Below are 22,507 nucleotides of genomic sequence, written 5' to 3' on the forward strand. Positions count from 1 at the left end.
TTTTGAAGCTAGAGGGACTATTTAATTAACGTTGTAAGAATATAGGGATTAATTTATAATTTATTCTTGTTAAATAAGATTTATTTGAAAATAATTTCAATATTAATTTAAAGATTATTTAATTTCAATATTAACTTTCTTACCTTATAAAAAATTGAATAAAATATATCAATATTAATTTAAAGATTATTTAATTCATCTACCATTATAAATTTTGAATATTCTCTCTGATGGCTTTTTAAAAAAGTTCCACTCCAATGATGCTTTTATATATTCATAATTTAGGTATATCTTATAATTACTATTTTTATTAGATACTAGTTTATATAGTTACTAAAATCTAAAACAAAATTTTCATAAATAGTATTTTATTTTGTAATAGTATCTAAAACAAATTTTTATTAGATGCCTTGGACCGGCCGTGTCTGAAAACTATGATTTTTCGATGACACTCTCTCTCCTCTCTCAAATTCAAAGGCTGAAAAATAAATAAAATAAAATTTTAAACTAAAATAAAAATTGTAAAAACTAAAAGGATCAAAATAAAAATCAAAACAATTCTGAAGACAAAAAAATATATAAAAGAAGGCATGATTTGAACAGTGAAACAAGAAAAAAAAAACTTTATTTTAGTCCAGATATCAAATTAGATCCTTGTAATTTTAATTTTTTTTGACATCTCAAAAACCTTATACCAAGAAAATCAAAATAATTCCTCTTGCTTGAATTCGAAATAACATATTGTGCAAGAATAAAATTAAAAAAAATTGGTAACTAAAATAATAAAAAACTTCAAGAACTATAAAAAGCACAAAACGTTGGTCTAGCGAAGCAGATTTAAAGAAAAATCACCACCATTTTTAGTTTTTTTTTTTTAATGTAATTGTAATTGTAATATAACATGACTTGGGTTTGGGATTTTAATTTTGTTTCTTTTGTTGTATTAAATAAATATCATTGTTAAATAATAAAATTAAAAATTAATATTTTTAGTTTTATAAAATAAAATGAATAGTTCTTGTAATTTAAAAATTAATCAATTAATGTTGATCATGCTTAATTTAATATTTCTTTGTTTTTAAAATATCTTGTTTCTTTATCCATGTTTCCATATTATCTATTTTTTATTTAAGAAAATAAATGAAAAAATATTATGAAATAGGTGAAAGTAATCATGTTCCAAATAGATTTTAAATCATAAAGATTAATTAAATATTTTTGAAACTAGAGGGACTATTTAATTAACGTTGTGAGAATATAGGGATTAATTTATAATTTTTTATTTGAAAATAATTTCAATAAGATTTAGAACCTAATAAAAACAAAGGTAGACGTCAATATATTAACTTTCTTACCTTATAACAAATTGAATGAAATATATTAAATCTAAAAACCATAATATATTTATAAATATCATGAAATAAACAAAAGCATAATATATTTATAATTTAATGTCAAATGATAGGTACATTGATAAGATGATTTGTAAATATCATGAAATAAAAAAAGCATAAAATTAATTTTTATTAATACATAAATTGATATCATAATAATTAAACTGATATGATAATGCTTTCTACAGTAAAAACAATCATATAAGAATTAGTGAATCCCATATAACTTATAAGAATGAACACATCACCATAAAGCAGCATTCATTTACTTTGACTCCACTTCTTCACACGCAAATCTGACACGTGATTGGTCTGTCACCTTTCATTGAAGTCGTTTTCCATTAACCAAAACCCAAACACACCAAACACCGTGTGTTTTGTTGTAAATCCGAAGCAATAATAATAAAGTGCATGCATATTCTTCTGAATCGCACCTCCCTCTCTCATAATAATAATAATTCTCCGTAACTTTCTTTCTAGAGAGAATTCAAATCTCTCTCGCCGAGAGAATTAAATTGGATTTCCGCGTAGCAGTGGATCTGACCGGAGATTTCACCGTCGGTGAATGAGGTTTTAAGAGATTGATTTAGGTGAGATTAACGTATTGATTTCCGTTGCTTTTATTAAAGCACCAGCTCTTTTAATGCTCTAACCGTTTCGAGTTTCTTTTAAGAGAGAATTCCATTTCTCATTTTTGTCTGCCGAATTCAATTCGAATCTCCCCCGGCGAGAGAATTGGATTCAATTTTGGAGGAGCTGTGGATCTGATCGGAGATTTCACCGGCGGACGAGGGTACTATTGGCAGATGAATTGTTGAGATTGTGATTCAGGTGAGATCAAAGTGATTTTTTTGTTGTTTTCTTTGTTTAGATAACGAAGTGTTAGTTTTGGACTTTGAAAGTGCAGGATCTGATGGTTCTTAATGTACTGTTTGGATCTGGTTTGGATTCTGTTTATCTTAATAAATTTAATTACTTTCTTATGATTTATTGGACCAGGGAGAATTTTAGCTATAAATCCATGTTTAATTTTTAACAATTTCAAGTAAATTAGGTATCAAGAGTTGAAATTTGCGCATGATTTGAACAAAGATTAGCTATTAACTGTGAATTATGTTTATGTTAATAAATTTGGTTAATTTCTTTATGGAGCAGAGAATTTTAATTTCCTTAGTTGTTAATATATGCTTTAAATCCGTAACTTCAACAATCAAGTGTTAAATGTTTAATTAGCAATTGATAGTAATAATTAATGAGTGTTCCTTGTGGGTTATTAACTCTTTTTTAACCTTTTTTTTTCTGTGTAGATTTAATTTTGTGAGGTGTGGAAGTGTGAGCAGCGAGGAGGAAGCCAATGAAGAACGGCACGTTAGAATGCAGTGTGTGCCATTCGAAATTGGTTTCTCCAAATTCTAGAACATATTCGAAGGCTTATGACCGGCATAAGATCAGGGTTTCATCAAAGCAGCGTGCCCTTAATGTGCTTTTGGTTGTTGGCGATTGTGTCTTAGTTGGTTTACAGGTGATTAGTTGCCTTCATGATCTCTCTCTCTCTCTCTCTCTCTCTCTCTCTCTTCTAATATGAGTTCATTTGAATATAGTTTGTTGGAAATTGGGATGGGTAAGCTATCTTATAGATCTGTTTGCTACTTTTCTATGTTTACATTTAGAATTGTGCTTTGCTGACTGACTAAGTGAATATGAGTGACTCCGTTGTTGATATAGTTCATTCAAATATCTGTTGTGGTATTGTTTTGTTTAGGTGTGCAATAATAACTAATTTGATTTTTGCCTCAACTGTCTTCTTGTTTCTCTGATTCCTTGACATGTTTTTGTCCTCTTGTTTCTTTGATTTCTTAACATGTTTGATTTGCTTTTATTGCCAGCCAATTTTGGTTTATATGTCCAAGGTGGATGGGAAGTTCAATTTTAGCCCGCTTAGCGTTAACTTCTTGATAGAGGCTGCGAAGGTTCTGTTTGCAATTGTCATGCTTTTGCTCCAGGTACATTTTATGTTCTTTTCTAGTCATTTAAGTGTATGCCTGATTCCATTTTTTTCTTTGTCATCTTACCATGGCCTAATGTAAAGCAAATGGACATTGCATAGTGCAGTAGTTATAGTTTTATGCTTGTGGCTTCAAAGTGTTTAGGTTTGAATGCTGAGATAGTCACTATATATAACTAACATTGCCAAAGAATTGGATTTTCTCCAATTGTCATGCCTAATACATGTTATATTTGATCTCCAACTGAGTATTGATATGTAAATCAATCTTCATAAGTGGAATGGAGCTTGGAAATAAGGAGAGATCTTGACTTCGATGATTTATACTCTGTAGTTATTTTTCACGTTTTAGTTTTTATCCCGATTTGTTTTTGTGTTTGCTTATAGCATTTCATTAAATGTTAGTTTTTTCATGAAAACTAGAAAGACTCTTGAACAAAAGATTCTTGTTATGCCTCTTATGTGTATTCATTTTCTAGCTGATGATGTAAAGTTTTGGTTAATTATGCAGGCGAGGCATCAGAAAGTTGGAGAGAAGCCCCTTCTATCAATCTCCACATTTGTACAGGTATCATCTTTTTCTCAGAAGGGTTGCACATTTAAACAAAAGATTTTCAATGTTATGTTTGACAGCCTTAAATCTGGCCATGCATTATCTTTTTTACAGGCAGCTCGTAACAATGTTCTTCTTGCAGTTCCAGCTCTTCTTTATGCTATCAATAACTATCTGAAATTCATCATGCAGGTATAATTCTTTTGTAATCTCTTCCTATCTATTCTGTCCACATTTTGTACTCTACTGTTCTGTCCACATTTTGTACTCTACTGTATTTCAATTTGCTACCATATTTGTGTCAATGGCTCGATACCATGCATGGGGGCAACTACTGAGATGCAATTGTTTATAGGGATGGTGATTGAGGAGGTAAATGGGCAACTTATCCCAGCCTTCCCTGACCATGGTAAATATATGGGTGAGATAAACAAGTTGCTGATTGGACTGGGAGGGCCTTAAGAAAACATGATGTGCATTTGGGTTGTGGCTGGGTCTGGCAGACCCTACCTTGTATATTTTCTCAATGCATGTTGTGTATTTGCATCATATGCGACCTCATAAAGAACACAAAGACTCTAGGATATTATGTGTAGGGTTTGGATTCATGGGCTGTCAACCAAACACAATTGTTAGTTGGATCCTATGACACATAATTATCAAATATGATGGATTCTGCGGAAACAGTATTACCAAAAAGGACCAAAGAATATTGTGCCAGCATTGGCTTGCTCTTCTTTGTGAAAGGCTAATTGTCCTAGTTGCTTACTCTAGGGAGTGAATGCATGTAAACTATCAAAATGATAAAGAAGATCCAGAATTTTCAATTTGGCTAAGTTAAGAGAAGAATTTGTCCCACCAGAATAATGCAAAGTCTAAACTTTTGTGTTCAATTATGAAAATCAATGCATTTGCTTCCTTTGACCGGGATAAATTGCTTTTGGTGATTTTATACCGAAGGTAAATCTAGAAACTTCTTATCTGCTTAGGAGTTCTTCCAGCTTCTATTTTGATGCCTTGAGGGGCATAAGAAACTATAAATCCAGGAAGCTGTGAATAGTGGGGCTTACACACAAGATTACTCAGAAACTTTGCTAAAATAAGAGTGGAAATGATATTACTTTTTTTATTTATTTAAGATCTATTCAGACGTAGAATGAAGCATTATTTTGTGTTCTCATACACCCCTTAACTTGTAATTTATTCTTTGTTTTGCAGTTATATTTCAATCCTGCAACTGTGAAGATGCTGAGCAATTTGAAGGTATTCTATGATGCATATTTCTGATTATTAGAAGCTAAGTTATATTGGTTGTTAGCTTCATGATCTTCCCCTGATAAACACTAATGCTTCCAGCTTTGGTGGACTTGTAACATTTTTTCAGTTTCCACTATCCAATAAGGATCTTGAATTTAAATATAGGTGAAGAAGACTCACAAACTACAGATAAAATGCTTCGAAGCTGTTCAACATTTAACTGACAAATCAACTTTTGGTTCGGAGTGCCAGATGAAAATTTTTATGTTTCCTAATATATATATAGTGGCTTTTAAATGACTCTGAGCAGTTTCTGGTCCTGTACTCTCAGTATTGGACACTCACTTTCCACTGAAACAGCATGCTCTACGAAAACATCTTCGAAAATTGAAGTAGAACACATTGATAAATTAGTAAACCAAAACAAAGGATTTTTATCTCACAGAAATAGTTTTAGTTGGATGCTAAAATTAATGAAATTAATCATATTTGATTCTTTTCACCTAGGGCTTGGATGAGGTGTAATAAGAACTTCATTTGTGGATAAATTATGCCTAGATATGCTGAACTGGGATACTGCTTCTCTCTTTACCAGAATTTTTATAGAGAAATGCTCATGTTATTTTTAGAAGGGAATACAAGCTCACATTTATGTTTTAGATCATGAACTTGTACTTAGGTTAAATTTTGTTTCTTTCTGTGAACTTGCAGGTTTTGGTAATTGCTGTTTTACTGAAATTCATAATGAGACGTCGGTTTTCCATAATTCAGGTTATTCCATGTTTTAGGTTCACTTATGACCACTTTTCCATGTCATTTTCTTGGGAAATATAGGACTGACTTGTGGGTCTCTTAACAGTGGGAAGCTCTTGCTTTGTTGCTCATCGGAATAAGTGTAAATCAGTTGCGCTCTTTACCTGAAGGTGCTAGCGCTATGGGCCTTCCAGTTGCAACGGGTGCATACATCTACACATTGATCTTTGTAAGTGAAGTCAAGTATCATAATGCTGAGGATAGTAATTACTTTTTCTTCAATGGCATGAAGTGCTGGTTATGAAAGCAGATTCTGTTAAAAGTGACTATCTGTATGTAAAATTTTGTAATGTTCCTCTTCTTTTTTTTTCATGTTGGAGGCTGATTTTTGGAATTTTACAGGTGACCGTTCCATCTATGGCCTCTGTATTTAATGAATATGCTATGAAGAGCCAATATGACACTAGCATATACCTACAGGTGACATGTCATGGTTGAGGAATTTGGTTTTTTATGTTCAGCATTAAAACAGTTTTGAGAGTGTCATGTTATTTACGGTTTCACTTGTGATGACCATCAAATGGTGATTATGATTGTTTATATAGATTCCAATATGAAGTATAGTAATTGTTACCTTTAATCTAGGGAGGACCTCCCTAGCAGGTGTCAAGCACATGCTCTTGACTTCTGAAGGACTTTGAGTTGGTAGTGCATGACTCCATTATTTAACAATTGGGTCAATCTGCTTCTGCCCTGTGAACTTCAGAATTGATATTTGGATTTTGAAAGAATTAAATCTCAATAAGTTATCCTAACATTGACTCCAATTCTTTTGCTTCCAGAATGTATTTTTATATGGATATGGTGCTATATTCAACTTTTTAGCAATACTGGGAACTGTCGTGGTCAAAGGTATGGAAGAAATCTATTACTTAAATTTAATTTTACAAGGAAGTTATGATTACATTGAGAGCAATGCTTGAGTTCTAATATCAGGTGTTTGCAGGTTATGCCATTAATGGGTTTGCGTTTTATTGATTTATTTTGGACAGCTTTTTTTACTCCTTTATCTAGTTTTACTTGTGACATTGATGAGAAGTTTTTATGGTGGATTTTTCAGTTGTGAATATTTGGAACATAAGAACTGCTGTGAAGATTTAAATTTCTTTACTGTTAATAGGGTATTGGAATGATTGATAAAATCCTAATATGATGGCATCTATAGTTGGCTCCTACACTCCTCTAAGAATCTTTGATTGAATTGTTATTATGTTCAAAAGTAATGCAAAACATTTTCTAGTAATAATATTTTCATGAGATGATCAAATGCCCATTGCCTATGATCTTGGTAGTTTTGTTTCATGGGATTCTTATGCAAAACTTATGGTTGTGTCCCCTGACATTTTAATATTCAATGTTTTCAGGACCCAGTAGCTTTAACATCCTGGAAGGACATTCAAAAGCTACCATGCTTCTAATATTTAACAATGCAGCCCAAGGAATTTTGTCTTCTTTTTTCTTCAAATATGCAGGTTCTTTTCACCCCTAATGCCCCTTTGCATGAAATGATTTCGATGTCTACATGTCTTAAGTTCATATTTGGAGTTTCATCTTACCTATACGTGCTTCTGTGAGTGATGGCATAAAAATATCATTAGCAACGCATGGATAGTGATGTCATTTGGATATTTTCAGATACAATCCTGAAGAAGTACTCTTCAACAGTCGCAACAATCTTCACTGGCATTGCATCTGCTGCCTTGTTTGGTCATACTTTGACCATAAACTTTATGTTAGGAATTTCTATTGTGTTCATCTCAATGCACCAGGTGATTTATAAAGATAATTGAAAGGAAATTTTTTGGATTGTGTGGAACTTTTTTTAAAAAAAAATTGAGTACCCTCTTTTATTTGGCTTGATTTGTCATCCAGTTCTTTTCACCACTTGCAAAAGTCAAGGACGAACAGCAGAATGGAATAACAGAACTGAGGGATGTTCCTGAGAAACTCAAGTATGTTCTCTCTCTCTCTCTCTCTCTTTCACACACACACACTCACTCCAAGTGGCCAGAGTGTAAGAAATAGCTTTGGATAATTTAAGTTGTTCTTCCTGCAATTTGAAAAAATTACCCGCGATCAGCTTTAAATTGGATATGCCTCAAGGGAACCTGATTTAGTTGCTTAATGTGATTTTTTTTTATTCTTGGATGAGGATGGAAAAGAGTTCCGAGAAAATACTTCTGATTTAGTTTATCTTCTCCGTTCCAATAATGAAGTACATTATATATTATTACTGTTCAGGTCAAAAGATTCGTTCCTAGATTTGGCAGCAGCAGCTCATGTAGAGGTGTGTATCTGTAGTTACCATAATTTAGATAGTATTAACTGTTCTCAAACTTACCACGTTTTTGCTCTGTCCAGACAACTCGTCATGCAGGAGAGGATGAAAGACGGCCTCTACTCCCTACCTAAAGCTTCACTGAATTTGTTTTACATTAGAGAGGTACAACTATTGTTAAGATGTTGATGTTTCTTAAAATCTTATCTGTTAGATATTAAAGGCGTGCTGCAACAATCTTTGTTATTCAGGAATTTTTGTGGGAAGAATTCTTTTGGCAGGACTTGTTGGACTGAAGAGAAGACAAGTCCATTGTCAGAATCAAAAAATAAATACAACTTGGAAGAATTGTTTTACACATTTGAGAATCCTTTCCTGCTTCTTTCGTTCACCCGGTCGGTGTGCCTTTCAATCATGCCCGGGTTATCTGGGTTTTCCCCGCTCGAGGCTTGACAAAGATTAGTAACATGGGTTACCAGGTACCTGGTTCCCGATGTCTTTCCTGCCTTTTGAAAACTAATGTGGGGTTAATTTTGTTCTTTCCTTTAAAGATATTCTTTATCCTGTTTGCCCAAATATCATTTCTTACTCTCTTTTAGAAGTCCATATGGTGTAATGAGAAAAAATGTCCCCTTTTCCTTATACATATCATGCTATTTAAATGTATCATTTTGTCGCAGTAAATCAAAAAATAGTTATTTTTTTTCTTAATGTAGTTCCGCATTGATAACAATTATAACTGACATGGCTATTCGCATATGCATTTTAAATGGATAAATTGATTACAATTTTTTTTATATTTGATATTTTAGTGGCATTTCACACTCCATATTTGCTTTGCTTACAGGGCAGACTGTTTTTCACAATCATCTTTGCTGTTTAAGAAGGTGTTGGAGAGTGTATTCCTAGTTTTTTAAAATGTTTTTTATTCGGAAATTAATTAATTTTTGACCCCCAAGCCAAAAAAACGCTATTTTTTACCCGCGATCAGCTTTCCACAAACACTTTACTAACTTCCTCCTAAGCCACAGCGAGACAAAGACTGCGAATCGGATGCGACCTCTTTCGGAATTTTGACTCTTTCGGAATTTTGACTCATTCGAGATTGAGAGTTAGTATTTTGATTTCTAATTTAGGCTTCGACATCCTTCAACCATGATTTATTTATTAGAAATGGTATATAGCATGTAAAAGTATGTGACTGCTGTACAAACCAGCCAAGCTCCATAGCCACCACCTTCACCGAACTCTAAAGAAACCAAGTACAGGGAACAAAGATGCCCCAAACTACATCGGTGAGCTTGGCCATAGTATTCTCCCTGAACATCTTAACCCAGGGAGATTGAAACTACCATTTCCTCAAAATAAACCAGATCATTCCAAAAATGGTGGTGATGAACAAGCAACTGCTGTACCAAAATCCGTTGAAGCAAAAAGTGAAGACTCGACAGATTCTAGCGGGGATTGGAGGGTTTTAAAGAGGCCCCATTTGGGTATTAGTGAACTTGGGAATTATATTCTTTCTAGCAATGTGGATGATGTAGATGCAAAGAGAAACACAGAAGGAAAATCTGTAGAAAAACTTATTGCAGGAAATAAAAACGAGGGCAATGAATAAATTGGTAGATTCCCAGGTGGTGGGGGCGAACAAGAGGGATAATAAAGTTTCTTTTGAGAAATGTGACATATTTGATGGTAAGTAGGGTGTCAATGTACGCGAGTGATTCAAATTTCTTGATTTTTATATCTTATTTATTATTTATTGAATAAAAAATTTTAAAAGTATTAATTGGTTTTTGAGTATTTGTTATTTATTATTATGTATTAATTAATAAAATATAAAAAATAAATACATATTTTGAATTAGATTCGAGAAGGTTTCAGGTCGGGTTTGACAATATCTATATTCTAATTATTATCTATCAAATTTAAAAAATACACACTCGTTTCGATTGGATTTTGTCGATATTTATCGAGTTCAAATTAGATTATTATCTCTTAATAATAAATGGGTGATGGATGATTCGAAGCCATGCTATACTCCAAGCTCTTATTATTTTTTGTAAGAATCTTTATTGTAAGAATTTTTTACATTAAATTAAAGCTTTGGATTCTTTAGATGTTAACTGGACTTGGAGATACTTAGGTTTTATATTATATGATCAAGTTTTTATAGAATATAATTTGGTATCATAAAATGATTTTCATCATTAAAAAATATTTTATTGTCAAATTTCTATCTAAAAATATTTTTAGTGAACAAAATATTACATAGTGAAAAATACCTTACAAAAAATCATTTGGTATTTTCACTTAAATAAAAAGCATGCATGATACTTGTTATGTGCTCTTACATTTTAAAACATTTTATTGCCAGCTTGTAGCTATATATCTTAACACATAAGTTTTATACCACTCATTTTATTACTAGAGAAGGTGGCAAGCTTATAATTTTTTTTAAAAAAAACATGCTTAATACTTATTATTCTTGCAACAATATTTTCTCTCAAAATTTCTTCTCCTAGCCATTTCTCACATTCAATAGAAATACTTGAAAGAGCATAATTTCTTATTCATTTTCCTTCCATGATAGTAACAACTAGTTTTGTTAGTAACAACTAGTTTTGATATTTTTTTTATAAATACCCAATTGATTTCAAATAAGAATTTTCTCCATATAATCTCTCAATATTTATAATTCTTCTTACTTTTGATGCTTTGATATTTCTCATTCCAAAAAGCTCCGAATATTGTCTTATTATCTTGAAAAGCTTTGAATCATTTATTGTATCAAATCACTTTTTTTTACCTTTGTGTGTTAGATTATATTTCTATAAAGACTTGAGATTAATCTTTGTAATCTTACTTGTGTGTAAAGTGTGATCATTCTCTTTTAAGAGATAAACCTTTGTGAAAGTGTAAGTGACACTTAAAATCACTTGGGTAATTCTTTGGGAGTGAGCCAAATAGAGGTTTTAATCTTTTCCTTGATAAAGATTGTATAAGGTTTTATAATTTTTTTTTTTTGTAAAAAGATTAGGTGATAGATTTTATCATTGACTCATAAAAGGATTGAGTTTTCAATCTTGAGTCCGGGAAAAGATTACGATGGGTTTGATTCTTAGCTCGCAAAAAAATTGAGTTTGATTTTGAACTTGTAAAAGGATAAGGTTAAATCCTGAACCTGAAAAAAAAATTATATAAGGTTTTTTAATTTTTATCTTGGAAAAATATTAGTGTATTGGTGTAGTCTCAGCCGCTAAGAAGACCATTGATTGATAGTGAATACTTGAACGAAGATTAAAAGAGTGGAGTAGGTGATTGTCTGAACCACTATAAAAAAAAATAGTGTCTCCCTTTCTATCCTTATATCTTTATTCTTGTGCATTGATTAATTATTGTTAATATTATTGTTGTCGGATTTGAAGAGATGATTTATTCTTAAATATTGTTTATGAATTTTAATATTTTTAAAGTAATTGAGGATTGAGTTTTTAAAGTGGTAGAACTTTTTATAAAGTCCTAATTCAACCCTCTCTCTTAAGTTCTTTTATGTCTTTCAATATTGATAAGGAGTTTGATTTGGAAGCATCAATTTTAACGGCGACTTTAGCTGTAGTCACCTTATGTTTTCTTAGGCTTCTTCTACTTCATTATCTTCTCCTCGGCCTTGGCATTCTCCTTGGAAACTCCAGCATTATCGCTATTATAATCATCATCATTGTTATTAGATTGATGGTGGTTCTTTGATCTCGATCGACTATATAGAGATTTTATGAATTTCTCTAGAATTACTGGATAAGAGGTGGATTTATGGTAAATATGATTGAAAAAATTAAGGTTATTTCTAAGGCTAGATTTAGGGTTTTTTCAAGGCTTTTATAAAACCATAACTAATTGTTTTTCAAGAAAAGGAAGATATTCAAACAGCACGAGAAAATAAAAATTGATTAAAAACATTATATTTTGGTTTCGATTTGGGTACAGATCATGAATGAAAAGAGATAGAAAATGATATTTGAAAAGAGAGAAAAGAGAAAAATGTTTTTCTGTCTTTTATAGTTTTATTTGAGTTTTTGATATATTATATAGATAGTAGTTTGGTATTTTTGTTCAATTTGAAAATTTATATTGATCTAAAAACAAATTATAATTTTTCAAAACTCAATAAACTAGTATAATTTCAATTATACTATAAGATGTTAAGAATAATTGTCCCAAGAATAATTTTAAAATGTTAAATCTGAAATTGAAAAACAATAAACTAGTTTTAAACAAGTATTAAAAATATAGTTGTTAAACTCAGTCCAGCTCGATGGGTTAACTCAAAAAACTCATGAACTAAAAAGATATTTAAGTTAGGTTTATTGTTGCACTAGATTAAATATTGATCCATTAAACACAGTTAACTCGATATAATTTTTAGTGATCTGAATAAGTTCTTCAAACCTAATTCAAACCTAACCATATCAATAATATAATAATAATAATAATAATAATAATAATAATAATAAATATCATTTTAATAAAAATAACTAATCATTTTATGGGTTGCTATAATGATACAATAATTTTCTTTTCCGGATGAATACTACAAGTATGGTTAAAAGTTGAAGGTCATGATGGCATAAAAAGTAGCAAGAAAATCCGAACCCTCATGACTGAAGTAGAGGGTTTAGATAATATATGCAGAGAGAAGCCATGAACTAAAACAAAGGGAATACCATCATGGGCTCAACGGGCACTGGCATCATTTTGCTTTTACATTTTTTAATCTGTGTAATTCTATGTATATGCTCTCACTGCAATCTCCATCTCCGAGTTTAAATAATTCTAATGACTAAAATTGATCGAATCACTAATGCTAGATGTCTGGTTGTAATATTTCTGTTGCGTTAGGTGATTCTTAATATGCACTGGACTTCTCTTTTCCTGTATGAATGAGCAGTTGCGTCGTCGAATATGCAGGACATCTGGGGTTCAGGCCTCCTTCAACACGGGATGCTTTCTGCCGGACATCAACTGACTTTGTTTTAAGAGCTTGCAGATGCAGCAGGTCTGTACCCTCAGGCCTGCACAAAACATTTCTGCTGCTCGCTAGTTCATGGGATTTTGTTTGTGTTTGCCTTTCTTATGGTTGCAAGTGTTAAATTAATTGAGATCAAATAGAGAAAAGGAGGTTAGAATTCTGAATAATCTGTATATTATGAATGCATAGTCTTAATCTAAATACAAATAAAGTATATATAGGTCAAACTGAAAGTATTATTCTACCCTTAATAAATAAGACTACATAAATATTATTTAACAGCAAGTTTCTTCGCAAGCTTGCAGTGCTCCGAGTTACTCTACTTCTGTTGACAGTACTCACGGTGAAGATCCTCGTGAATTTATTGCCAGGATTGCTGAAAACATTGGGTCTGAGGGCATCCGAGCTACAAGAAATGGTGTCTGCAATTGGTTCTGCACGCAAGCGTTCGTGTTTCTTGCAAGCACGGGTAATTCTTGAATCTGCTAGCCACACCATTTTCTGGGTTCTCATGGATGGTCTCTGCATACCATTCTGTTGAAGTAAGAACAGATTGTTTTACTATTTTTCTTTTGATGTTGGATTCAAATATTATCATTTTTTTTTTGTTTCTATATCACCATGTCCAATTAGGAACTCGAAAGGTAAATATCAACGTCAAAATACACGAATTTTTTTACGCAAAGCAGCACCATCTGCTACAACAATGGCACTGATCATCACTAGCATTTTCATGGATGGTGGCATGGCACCACAACCAACAACCACCATGGCTACCCAATGATTTTATGCTATATGAACAGATTTGGTTTTCTCCATTGCATCACGAAGATGGGATCAGATTGGTAAGCAAAAGTCTAGCAAGTAAATTCTATTATAATTATTGCGTTTTTTTATCTTGATGCCAGCTAGAGAAAATTAGAAATTAGTAAGTCGTTTTAATTGCATTAATATTGATTAAATATTTTTCTCATCTGTCTACAATATAATAAAAATGAGTGGCAATTTACAACTTGATTCTTTAATTTGTGAATTCAATGTCAATCTTTAGCTTAACCTATCTCATTTTGAATACCATTATGTTGTTGTTGTTTAAAATTTTTTAATATAAAATTCGAGAAATGTTTGGAAACATGTTTTTAAAAATTTTGATTATTTTATTTAAAATTATTATTTTATATTATTTTGATGTATTGATATAAAAAAAATTATTTTAATATATTTTTAAGTAAAAAAAACTTTAAAAAACAACATGACGTTATTATCCTCAAACACCATAATTCTAAAAAATTTCCAATATGAACCGTAATGTTAAGATAATCCGCAACCAAATTTTTTTCTTATTTTAAAGAACTTTGTAGGATATTATCGTATGTCGGTTTGGAAGAAAGACGAGAAGCTTAGAGAGCAAGCAAAAGATAGATTGAAGTGAAAATTTCATGATTTAGCTCTTCGATGGTTAAGAACTCGAAAACATAATTGTTAGATCTTGCTAGAGATTGGACTAAAAATGAGTTTGAATTTTTGGATTACTGGATTAACTTGAATTAATTATTTTTTTTAATATAAAAATAATGTTATTTTAATTATTTTTTAAATTTTAACATATTAATGTTTTTTTATTTTTTTTATTCATTTAAAATTTAATATAAATCAAATTATAATTCATAAATTTTCTAGATTAACTTAATTAAATAGAGTTTCACAAATTAAGACATAGAGTAATATTTATTCTCCCATACTTTTGGGACATTATTAATTAACTGTTTATGAGTGTGGTTGTGGTTGTTTTTTAAAGTGTTTTTCGTGCTGAAATACATTAAAATAATGTTTTTTAATTTTTTAAAAATTATTTTTTAGATCAACGTATCAAAACAATATAAAATACATAAAAAATAAATTATTTTTTAACAAAAATTTATTTTTTAAATTTTAAAAAAACACGGTTTCACCTCCTAATCAATTTCAACTTACAGTTACGGTATGTCAATGTTTAGCTTCACCTAAATGACCTGCATATGAGTTAATCATTTTACAATAAAATACAAATTCAAGGACTAGATTTTAACGCATCGGAAAGTATAAGAGGTGAACTGGAATTATTAAATTTTAAAGGTTAAAACCTTAAAAATATTCCTTATAAGAGGTGAACTGGAATTATTAAATTTTAAAGGTTAAAACCTTAAAAATATTCCTTATAACCTGTTTGGTTATGCTGCTAGATTGCGTTTTTTATAAAATTTGATTTTTTTTTGTTTGGAGTTAATTTTTTATATTATTTTAAAATGATGATATAAATTTTTTTAAAAAAATAAAAAAATATATATTATTTTAATTTATTTTCAAATAAAAATAATTTAAAAAACAATTCTATTACTATAATACCAAACACTTATACCACAAGTTATCATACCGAGTGACTCGTCCCGGCCAATCTGAACTCGTTACCTTGAATAAGAAAGGAATTAAAAATTAAAAAAAAAAAAAAAAGAGGAAAGAGGAAAACTCCGATTTTTATTGGCCAAACGACATCACTCACCAACGAATAGTCGAATAATCAAATACTTAGCCAGGGCAGCTAACTAATAAAATAAATATAAATGGATAATATTCTTGAAAAATATTTTCATAAGAAAACAAAATAAAACAAAAATAATCTTCTTTTGTCTATATTATATAAGAAGAGAAAAATAACTGACTGATACGCTCTCTCTCTCTCTCTCTCGTTTCATTTCCTTTACTGCTCCTCCTCCTCGCTTCTCTCAAATCTCAGGTCACCCCCCTCTCTCTCTGTTTAGTTTCTGTTTGGTTGTCGAGAAAAACAAGAGGAAAATCAGAAAGATAAACTTAGGCCGTTCTTTGTTTTATCAGCATCCAAACACAGCTTCTTTCGATTCATTCTCTCTCTCACACTGTTTTATCTTCTTTTAATCGGTGAAATGGATAATCGTTTCGATATGATTTCTCTTTCTATTGCAGATAGATCAGTCTAGAAGATCTCTTTCGTGTTCTGTCTCTTTCTCTGTACCTGATTTACCGGGTAACACAAAATTTACGATTCTAGCGCATGCAGATCTCGTGTGATTCATTTTTTTCAATCAAATCCCTAATTTGAAGCTAACTCTGCATAATTTGATCTTAATTGGATCTGATTTTGCTTCTTGTTTTTTTTTTCCAGTTAAAGTGATTAGTACGTGAAGAATCCACCAACAGCTTTAACGATGGTTTCCTTTGAATTGAATGACCGTAAAAGTGAGTAAAATTTGATCTTCTTTCTTTATACATGCTATTTGCATGGCGGCGTTTTTTTTTGGAGTTTTTATTTTTATTTTTAAAAGCTAATTTGTGCCTGTTTTGACTTGAAATTTGCTGAAAGTTAGAGAGAAAGCTATTATTAGCGTAGATGATTCTGTTTAGTACTGCGGTAAAGCTGTTTAATTCGTTGCGTTAGCGTGTTATTGTTACTAATGAGTTTGAGAAATTGTATTAGGTTTGTAGTAATTTGTTAGGGTTGCCGTTTTTAGAATTGTCTCGGTAGTCTTGATGATGAACATTGGACCTGAGGAACCTTATGTGGGAAATTTATGTTATATATTAGTGTCTGTGTGGGTTGATGAAAATTTGGCAAGCTTGAACTGTTTGAGGAGTCTTAAGCAATGCTGAAGCTTTGCAATGACAATTCATACGGTTGATTACTCTATGTATCTTATGCTCATAGCTATTGCCTTATGTAGACTCTGTGTTCCTGTGAATAAAGGCATTTTTTTTTGTTACTTCGAGCTGAATTACTTGTCCATAGGAAAAAGAATGACAGAAAAAAGATTAGTTTTTTTGTTGTGTTAATTTGGTATGCTTTTTGTTCTATCTAAAGTCTTATGCCTCTTATTTTTTGTGAAATGAAACAGAGATTGGGTTAGGCTTGACTGGATTTGGCATATTTTTCTCATTCTTGGGAATTGTCTTCTTCTTTGACAAGGGATTTCTTGCCATGGGAAATGTAAGTGTCATGCCATGCATGTACGTATTCAGCATCAGCTCTGTTTTGCTTGTGCTATGATATCATTTTAACGCTGGTTCTTTCTCTGCGGTACTTGACCAGATCCTTTTCATCTCTGGAGTCAGTCTCACTATTGGACCAAAGTCTACCATGCAATTCTTCATGAAACGCCAGAATTTTAAGGTAGTTAATCTATCTGTTTCTGTGTGCATACGTGAACCCTGCATCAGCTGCTGTATTTCATGCTCACTTTACACCACGTTTGCTTTGCTGGTAATGCAGGGAACTATTTCATTTGGTGCTGGCTTCTTCTTTGTGGTCATAGGATGGCCAGTTATTGGCATGATTTTGGAAGCATATGGTTTCATTGTTCTCTTCAGGTCTGTTGAATATTTATCTAATTGGTTTATAGTTAATCTGCTTGCTTCATCCCGTTGAAGATGCTGATGGGAATTTTGTACAGTGGTTTCTGGCCAACACTGGCAGTTTTCATTCAGAAGATACCAATTCTTGGATGGGTGTTCCAACAGCCTTTTGTGAGATCGGTATGTTTGCTTTAGAACTGAAATAAAAAAACTGTTTTTAGACTTCCATCCTTGTAGATAATACGATCTTATCTTATCGTATGAGTTAGTCTTTAAACTGTTCTATGTCTGTACTTGGCTTGGACATCATGCCTGTTTGCAATGGACATTAGGAACATACAGAACTGATTGATGTCATTTAGTGCATCTAACGAATAAGTTTGAAAAATTGTGATAGAAAATCCTGATTATCCCTTATTATGCTAAAATATCACGCGGAACGAATCATGTTAGTTCTAAAGGTAGAACAGCCAACCTCACTAGGGAGTTGACGTATTCCATTGTTGCTAATTTTTTCTTTTGGCATGTTTTCTGGTGAATTGGTTATATTATTGATTCCATAAAAGAATGATTATTCGCTTAAACAACTTTTGTCCATTTGTCGCCCCTTTGCTTTTCTGATACACCCTTGACTCTTTCCTTCATTTGTGGCTAGGTTAGCTGCGTGCTTGTTTCTAACCTTCTATTTTATGTACTTTTGATCTTTATTGATTGTTTTCCCTTTTTGTGGACTATTTATTTATTGTTGCAAACTTTTTATTTTGAAAATACTTAACGAGTGGAATTTAGCACAATTTTCATTGTTTTTGTTGGCTCTGGCATGTCTTTGCTAGTAACATAACTTGCATTGAGACTTGATCTTATATCCAAAGAAGGTTGGAATTTATGTCTGCATGGAATGGCCAAGGATAAGTGTACTTGGCAAAATTTCTTTTGGGCATCAACTATATTTGTAAAAGGTTGAAATAGCATTCATGTAAATCCCTGGTTCAGATCATAGCAAGTGGATGGAGATGTGTGGAATTTGATGATTGATGAACCGTGATGAAAGATTTTAGGACGGGTGGAATTTGATAATTGAGGAAACATGATGAAAGGTTGCTTGGATTGATGTTAGGAAGTATTGACATGCTTACTTGAATGACAAGTGCAATGAATTAGATTTTTAGACTGCCACTTCTATTAAAGGCTTTCCTTTGAAAAAAAAAATGATTAGGTAGGGAGGCTCACAGAATGGACAAATTGTATTAGAAATATTGGTTGGAGCAGTCGCACAATTGTACTTCTGCTGGCTGGCGCTGGAATCAGTTGAATTTATTGATACATAAAATTCTCAATTTCATTTATATACATTCATTGTTCACGAACACTTCACCATTAGAAGCTGATCTAATTTTGTATTTCATTTATGGGCAGTTTTTTGATCGATATCGGGGCAAAAGAGTGCCCGTGTAAATGCAGTATCAGAGGAAGTGCAACTGAACTCCAGAATCAAGACAGGCCAACATCCTAGCATTTGTAAAAAAAGAAAAAAGAAAAAGGAATAGTCAGCTCCAGACATAATCTTTTTGGCACTTGTAAGGGTGACTGTTTACTCCGACATCATTGGGAAGTGCATCAAAGCGGCAAATAGTACGATTTGCAAGTCACTGTAAGATACAGGGGTTCTGTATGAGTGACCATCTATTCAATTTCATTTGATAATAGCTTATTCTTTTAGTATTCTGTGGTTGTTTCCCATTCATCTGTCATTGCATAATTAGTACAAAAGAGAAAGAACGCAAGTCCTTACAAATGAATCAAATCATGTAGTTGAACCGATCTTGTTATGACGTTATGCTGCCCCAGGAAGTGAACGATTAATTAGCACAGAAATTAAATTGCCACCAACCCTGATGATTCCACGATCTTCCTGAATCTTGACTGTGTTGGTCATTCTCCTCTGGGATGATTTTCTTTTATGCACACAAAGCCAGGAAAAAAATAGAAACTGTCTTTGCATGCATGGATGCATCGTGAATGGTAAAAAAAGAAATTCTACTACTAGAAATGGAGAGCTCTGTTTGCATTCGTCTCCAGGACTATTCCAGGCATAAACAAACCCCAGGTCCAACGGCGAATGCAAGGTGTACCCGTGTTAATCACCTGCATATAGTGGTCGAATTTAAGGTATATCCTGTGTTAGAATGGAAGGATTAAGAAAGTCATGGGCATTCTATCATCCGACATATGAACAAACTCTGGAATTTGTTGAGTTCTATTCTGAATGAGAACTTAGCTTGTAATGCCCGTATTGAAAAGGTTGTAGCCCCAAAAACCTGTAAATATCACACATTGACTGCCAAATGAGTTATCATCAGTTTCTGCAAGAACAACTCCATTAGGCATGAAGATCCCAGCAGTACTAGATTCTGTTTCGGAATTCTGGCTTTCCAGTAATCCTTCTGGATATTTGACTATATATATATCAGGGACTTCCTTGGATGATGGCGGCTCGACTATCTTTGCCAGCAGTTCTACATCAGTGGCTTCTAATGTTGAAAGAAAAGCATCGTCTTCACTCTTGATGGAAGAGCCTTTTCTGGGGTTCTTGGAATTCTTTGCAGGAGACAGTGGACTTTGATGACAGATTTTCTTCCTTCTTGTTCTACGATTCACCAATCTACACACGATAGCACAATTATCTTTCTCGGCTGTTTCTGAATTCTTTGCAAGAGACAGTAGTTTTTGATGGGAGATTTTCTTCCTGCATTTTCTCATCATTCATCCATCTAGATATGTTTGCACAACTATCTTTCCTAGCACACATCCCTCCGAGCCAGTTCGGAGCAGCCTCTGATGTTGAAAGAAAAGCATCATCTTTACTCTCAATGGAAGAGTTTAACAAAATCTATCCTGGGTTGTTTTTTGCAAGATTCCTCAATCTAGACATGCTTCTTGTGACAACTCCTCTTCTTGGGGTAATGCACTCCCCCATTACTGTATCATCTGTATGTGTGATTTTACCCCCATCTCTGTGCTTCTGGTCAGCCTTGGTCCTCTTCTTTTTCCTTGCCACTGTGACTGGACTCTTGCTATTTGAGAATGGATCAGTTAACATGGGAGTGTGTTCCATGGTGTTGCTGCAGAATGATCCTAGTATGTCTTCAAGTGCACAATCTTTGGGATCTCCAAGAGGGTGCATTAGAATATCACGGATTCTTGTAACTGGGATATCATCAAAGGACACCGAAGCAGTGTTTGTGCTGATGCCAGAAGACGTGTTGAGCTCCACCAATCCAGATTTTCCCCTAGGACTCCCTCCATTAGCAGACTCTTCACCGCGCAATTTAGCAGCAATTTCTTCCCAGGAATATGGAAACCCCAGTTGGAAACGGTCACAAATCTGCTCAAAGCGACAGTCTTGGTTTTGAGTTAGAAAATCAACAAATGAACTTGAATGCAACTAGGGCATGGTCATCTCTCTCTATCTACGAAACTGCATAGATACTGAGCACATAGATGTTCTCAATCAAAGAATACAGAGTTTCTCACGAGAAAACACTTACACAAGCAAGTGGGAACAACAATTAACCGATATACACAGTAGGGTCAATATTTCTGCATCACAAATTTCTGAAATCAAATAGCACACAACACCATATCATTTCTGAACAAAAATGATGACATACCTGAAATGAAAACCCATTTTCATGAGCTCGATCTCGATTTATGAATCCACTAAGTGTAACTGTGATGCCGTCTTTCGCCTCAAGAATGGTAGTATAATGTCTTTTGACAATTGCTGCTGAACAAAATAATCTTGTCCCTACTCCTCTATGGCATCAAATTCAAAACAAAAACCAGATGAACACACAGTAACTTCCTTGCTCGCTAATCATAGAAAGAAAATGGAGCTAAGTTTCTATAAGCTATTTAATGGCAAGCATAGACATGGATGTCAAAAACATGCTGCAAGTCACAGAATAGGCCTCACATGATGATCTTGATTGAATAGTTTATACCAAAATATTAACCAGAAGAATAAAAACATGTAATGTTCTACAGTAACATGATCACAAAATTTCAATAAAAAAAAGAAAAATGGCTGAAAATTAAATAAATCCATTGACTTACTCTCTTGAAGTAAACCCAGAAACAGCTAAGCCATTCCCTTCTACCTTAACGAGCCACCAGTCATGTAACCAAACCTGTAAAACACACACCCAGATAAACAAAAATTGTCTAAAACAAAAAAAAAAAAAATTATTGTAAGAGGAAAAAGAAAAGAAAAGGTTACTGTACGTACGGAATTAAGAGACAAAGAAGAAAGAGGGATAGTGTTGGATGGGGTTCTTGAATTAAGACGCGACAGGGAACGGATCAAGATTTTGGTTAGTGAAGCTGGGGTTGTGCTGCTGCTAAATCCTTCCCTTTCCTTCGCCTCACTCGACATTTTTCCCGGTCGGGTCTTTTTCTTTTTTTGCCCCGTTTATAGATAGGTGGGTCGGTACATCAGCCATTTTAGAGCAGAGAGAAGAGAGTGCGCGTGGCCAAAATGGGCGGGAGATTTTGCCCTACCAAGATGACGTGGCATAATCATGGAAGCATAATTGTTAAATACATGATTTGGCCAAGAACCTATTCAATTTTTGTATTTATAAACCGATTTAAAAATTATGATAATTATGACAACTTTATTTCAATTCAAATTATTACATGGAAATATCTCAATTTAACAGAAGTGATAAGATTAATTAATATGTTTTGGTCCATAAAAACTGATTTCAAGTTGAAGAGGTTATTTTTGCATTGTTTTTACTTGTGTTTTAAAATG

General features: G+C 32.7%; 3 protein-coding genes across 5 annotated transcripts; 2 read left to right on the top strand and 1 right to left on the bottom strand.

Moving 5' to 3' along the window:
* Positions 1–1,746: 1,746 nt before the first annotated feature.
* Positions 1,747–9,011, top strand: LOC18106967 (CMP-sialic acid transporter 3). 2 transcript variants are annotated; one of them, XM_006372872.3, is made up of 17 exons: positions 1,752–1,984; positions 2,068–2,225; positions 2,702–2,916; positions 3,281–3,397; positions 3,911–3,967; positions 4,067–4,144; positions 5,171–5,215; positions 5,921–5,980; positions 6,069–6,191; positions 6,365–6,442; positions 6,805–6,874; positions 7,387–7,494; positions 7,658–7,791; positions 7,895–7,974; positions 8,264–8,309; positions 8,384–8,465; positions 8,552–9,011. In XM_006372872.3, exons 3-16 carry the CDS (start codon positions 2,749–2,751, stop codon positions 8,432–8,434), a joined length of 1,215 nt encoding a protein of 404 aa, XP_006372934.1. In that variant the 5' UTR covers positions 1,752–1,984; positions 2,068–2,225; positions 2,702–2,748; the 3' UTR covers positions 8,435–8,465; positions 8,552–9,011. The 2 variants fall into 2 exon arrangements, with proteins under 2 accessions (XP_052304545.1, XP_006372934.1); XM_052448585.1 differs by having other exon boundaries at positions 1,747–1,984; positions 8,384–9,011.
* Positions 9,012–15,982: 6,971 nt separating this feature from the next.
* On the top strand, positions 15,983–19,413 carry LOC18106969 (vesicle transport protein GOT1). 2 transcript variants are annotated; one of them, XM_006372874.3, is made up of 8 exons: positions 15,983–16,102; positions 16,309–16,369; positions 16,508–16,581; positions 17,235–17,326; positions 17,429–17,509; positions 17,609–17,706; positions 17,790–17,871; positions 19,108–19,413. In XM_006372874.3, the coding sequence occupies exons 3-8, from the start codon at positions 16,551–16,553 to the stop codon at positions 19,144–19,146; spliced, it is 423 nt and encodes a 140-aa protein (XP_006372936.1). In that variant the 5' UTR covers positions 15,983–16,102; positions 16,309–16,369; positions 16,508–16,550; the 3' UTR covers positions 19,147–19,413. The 2 variants fall into 2 exon arrangements, with proteins under 2 accessions (XP_006372936.1, XP_052304711.1); XM_052448751.1 differs by having other exon boundaries at positions 16,052–16,369.
* On the bottom strand, positions 19,322–22,371 carry LOC18106970 (protein EMBRYO DEFECTIVE 1674). Its single transcript, XM_006372875.3, has 4 exons — positions 21,980–22,371; positions 21,808–21,881; positions 21,363–21,507; positions 19,322–21,076 (listed from the first exon to the last, which is right to left on the bottom strand). Exons 1-4 carry the CDS (start codon positions 22,124–22,126, stop codon positions 20,582–20,584), a joined length of 861 nt encoding a protein of 286 aa, XP_006372937.3. The 5' UTR covers positions 22,127–22,371; the 3' UTR covers positions 19,322–20,581.
* Positions 22,372–22,507: the final 136 nt, after the last annotated feature.

Source organism: Populus trichocarpa, chromosome 17, assembly GCF_000002775.5.
Source record: "Populus trichocarpa isolate Nisqually-1 chromosome 17, P.trichocarpa_v4.1, whole genome shotgun sequence".
Lineage (NCBI taxonomy): Eukaryota > Viridiplantae > Streptophyta > Magnoliopsida > Malpighiales > Salicaceae > Populus > Populus trichocarpa.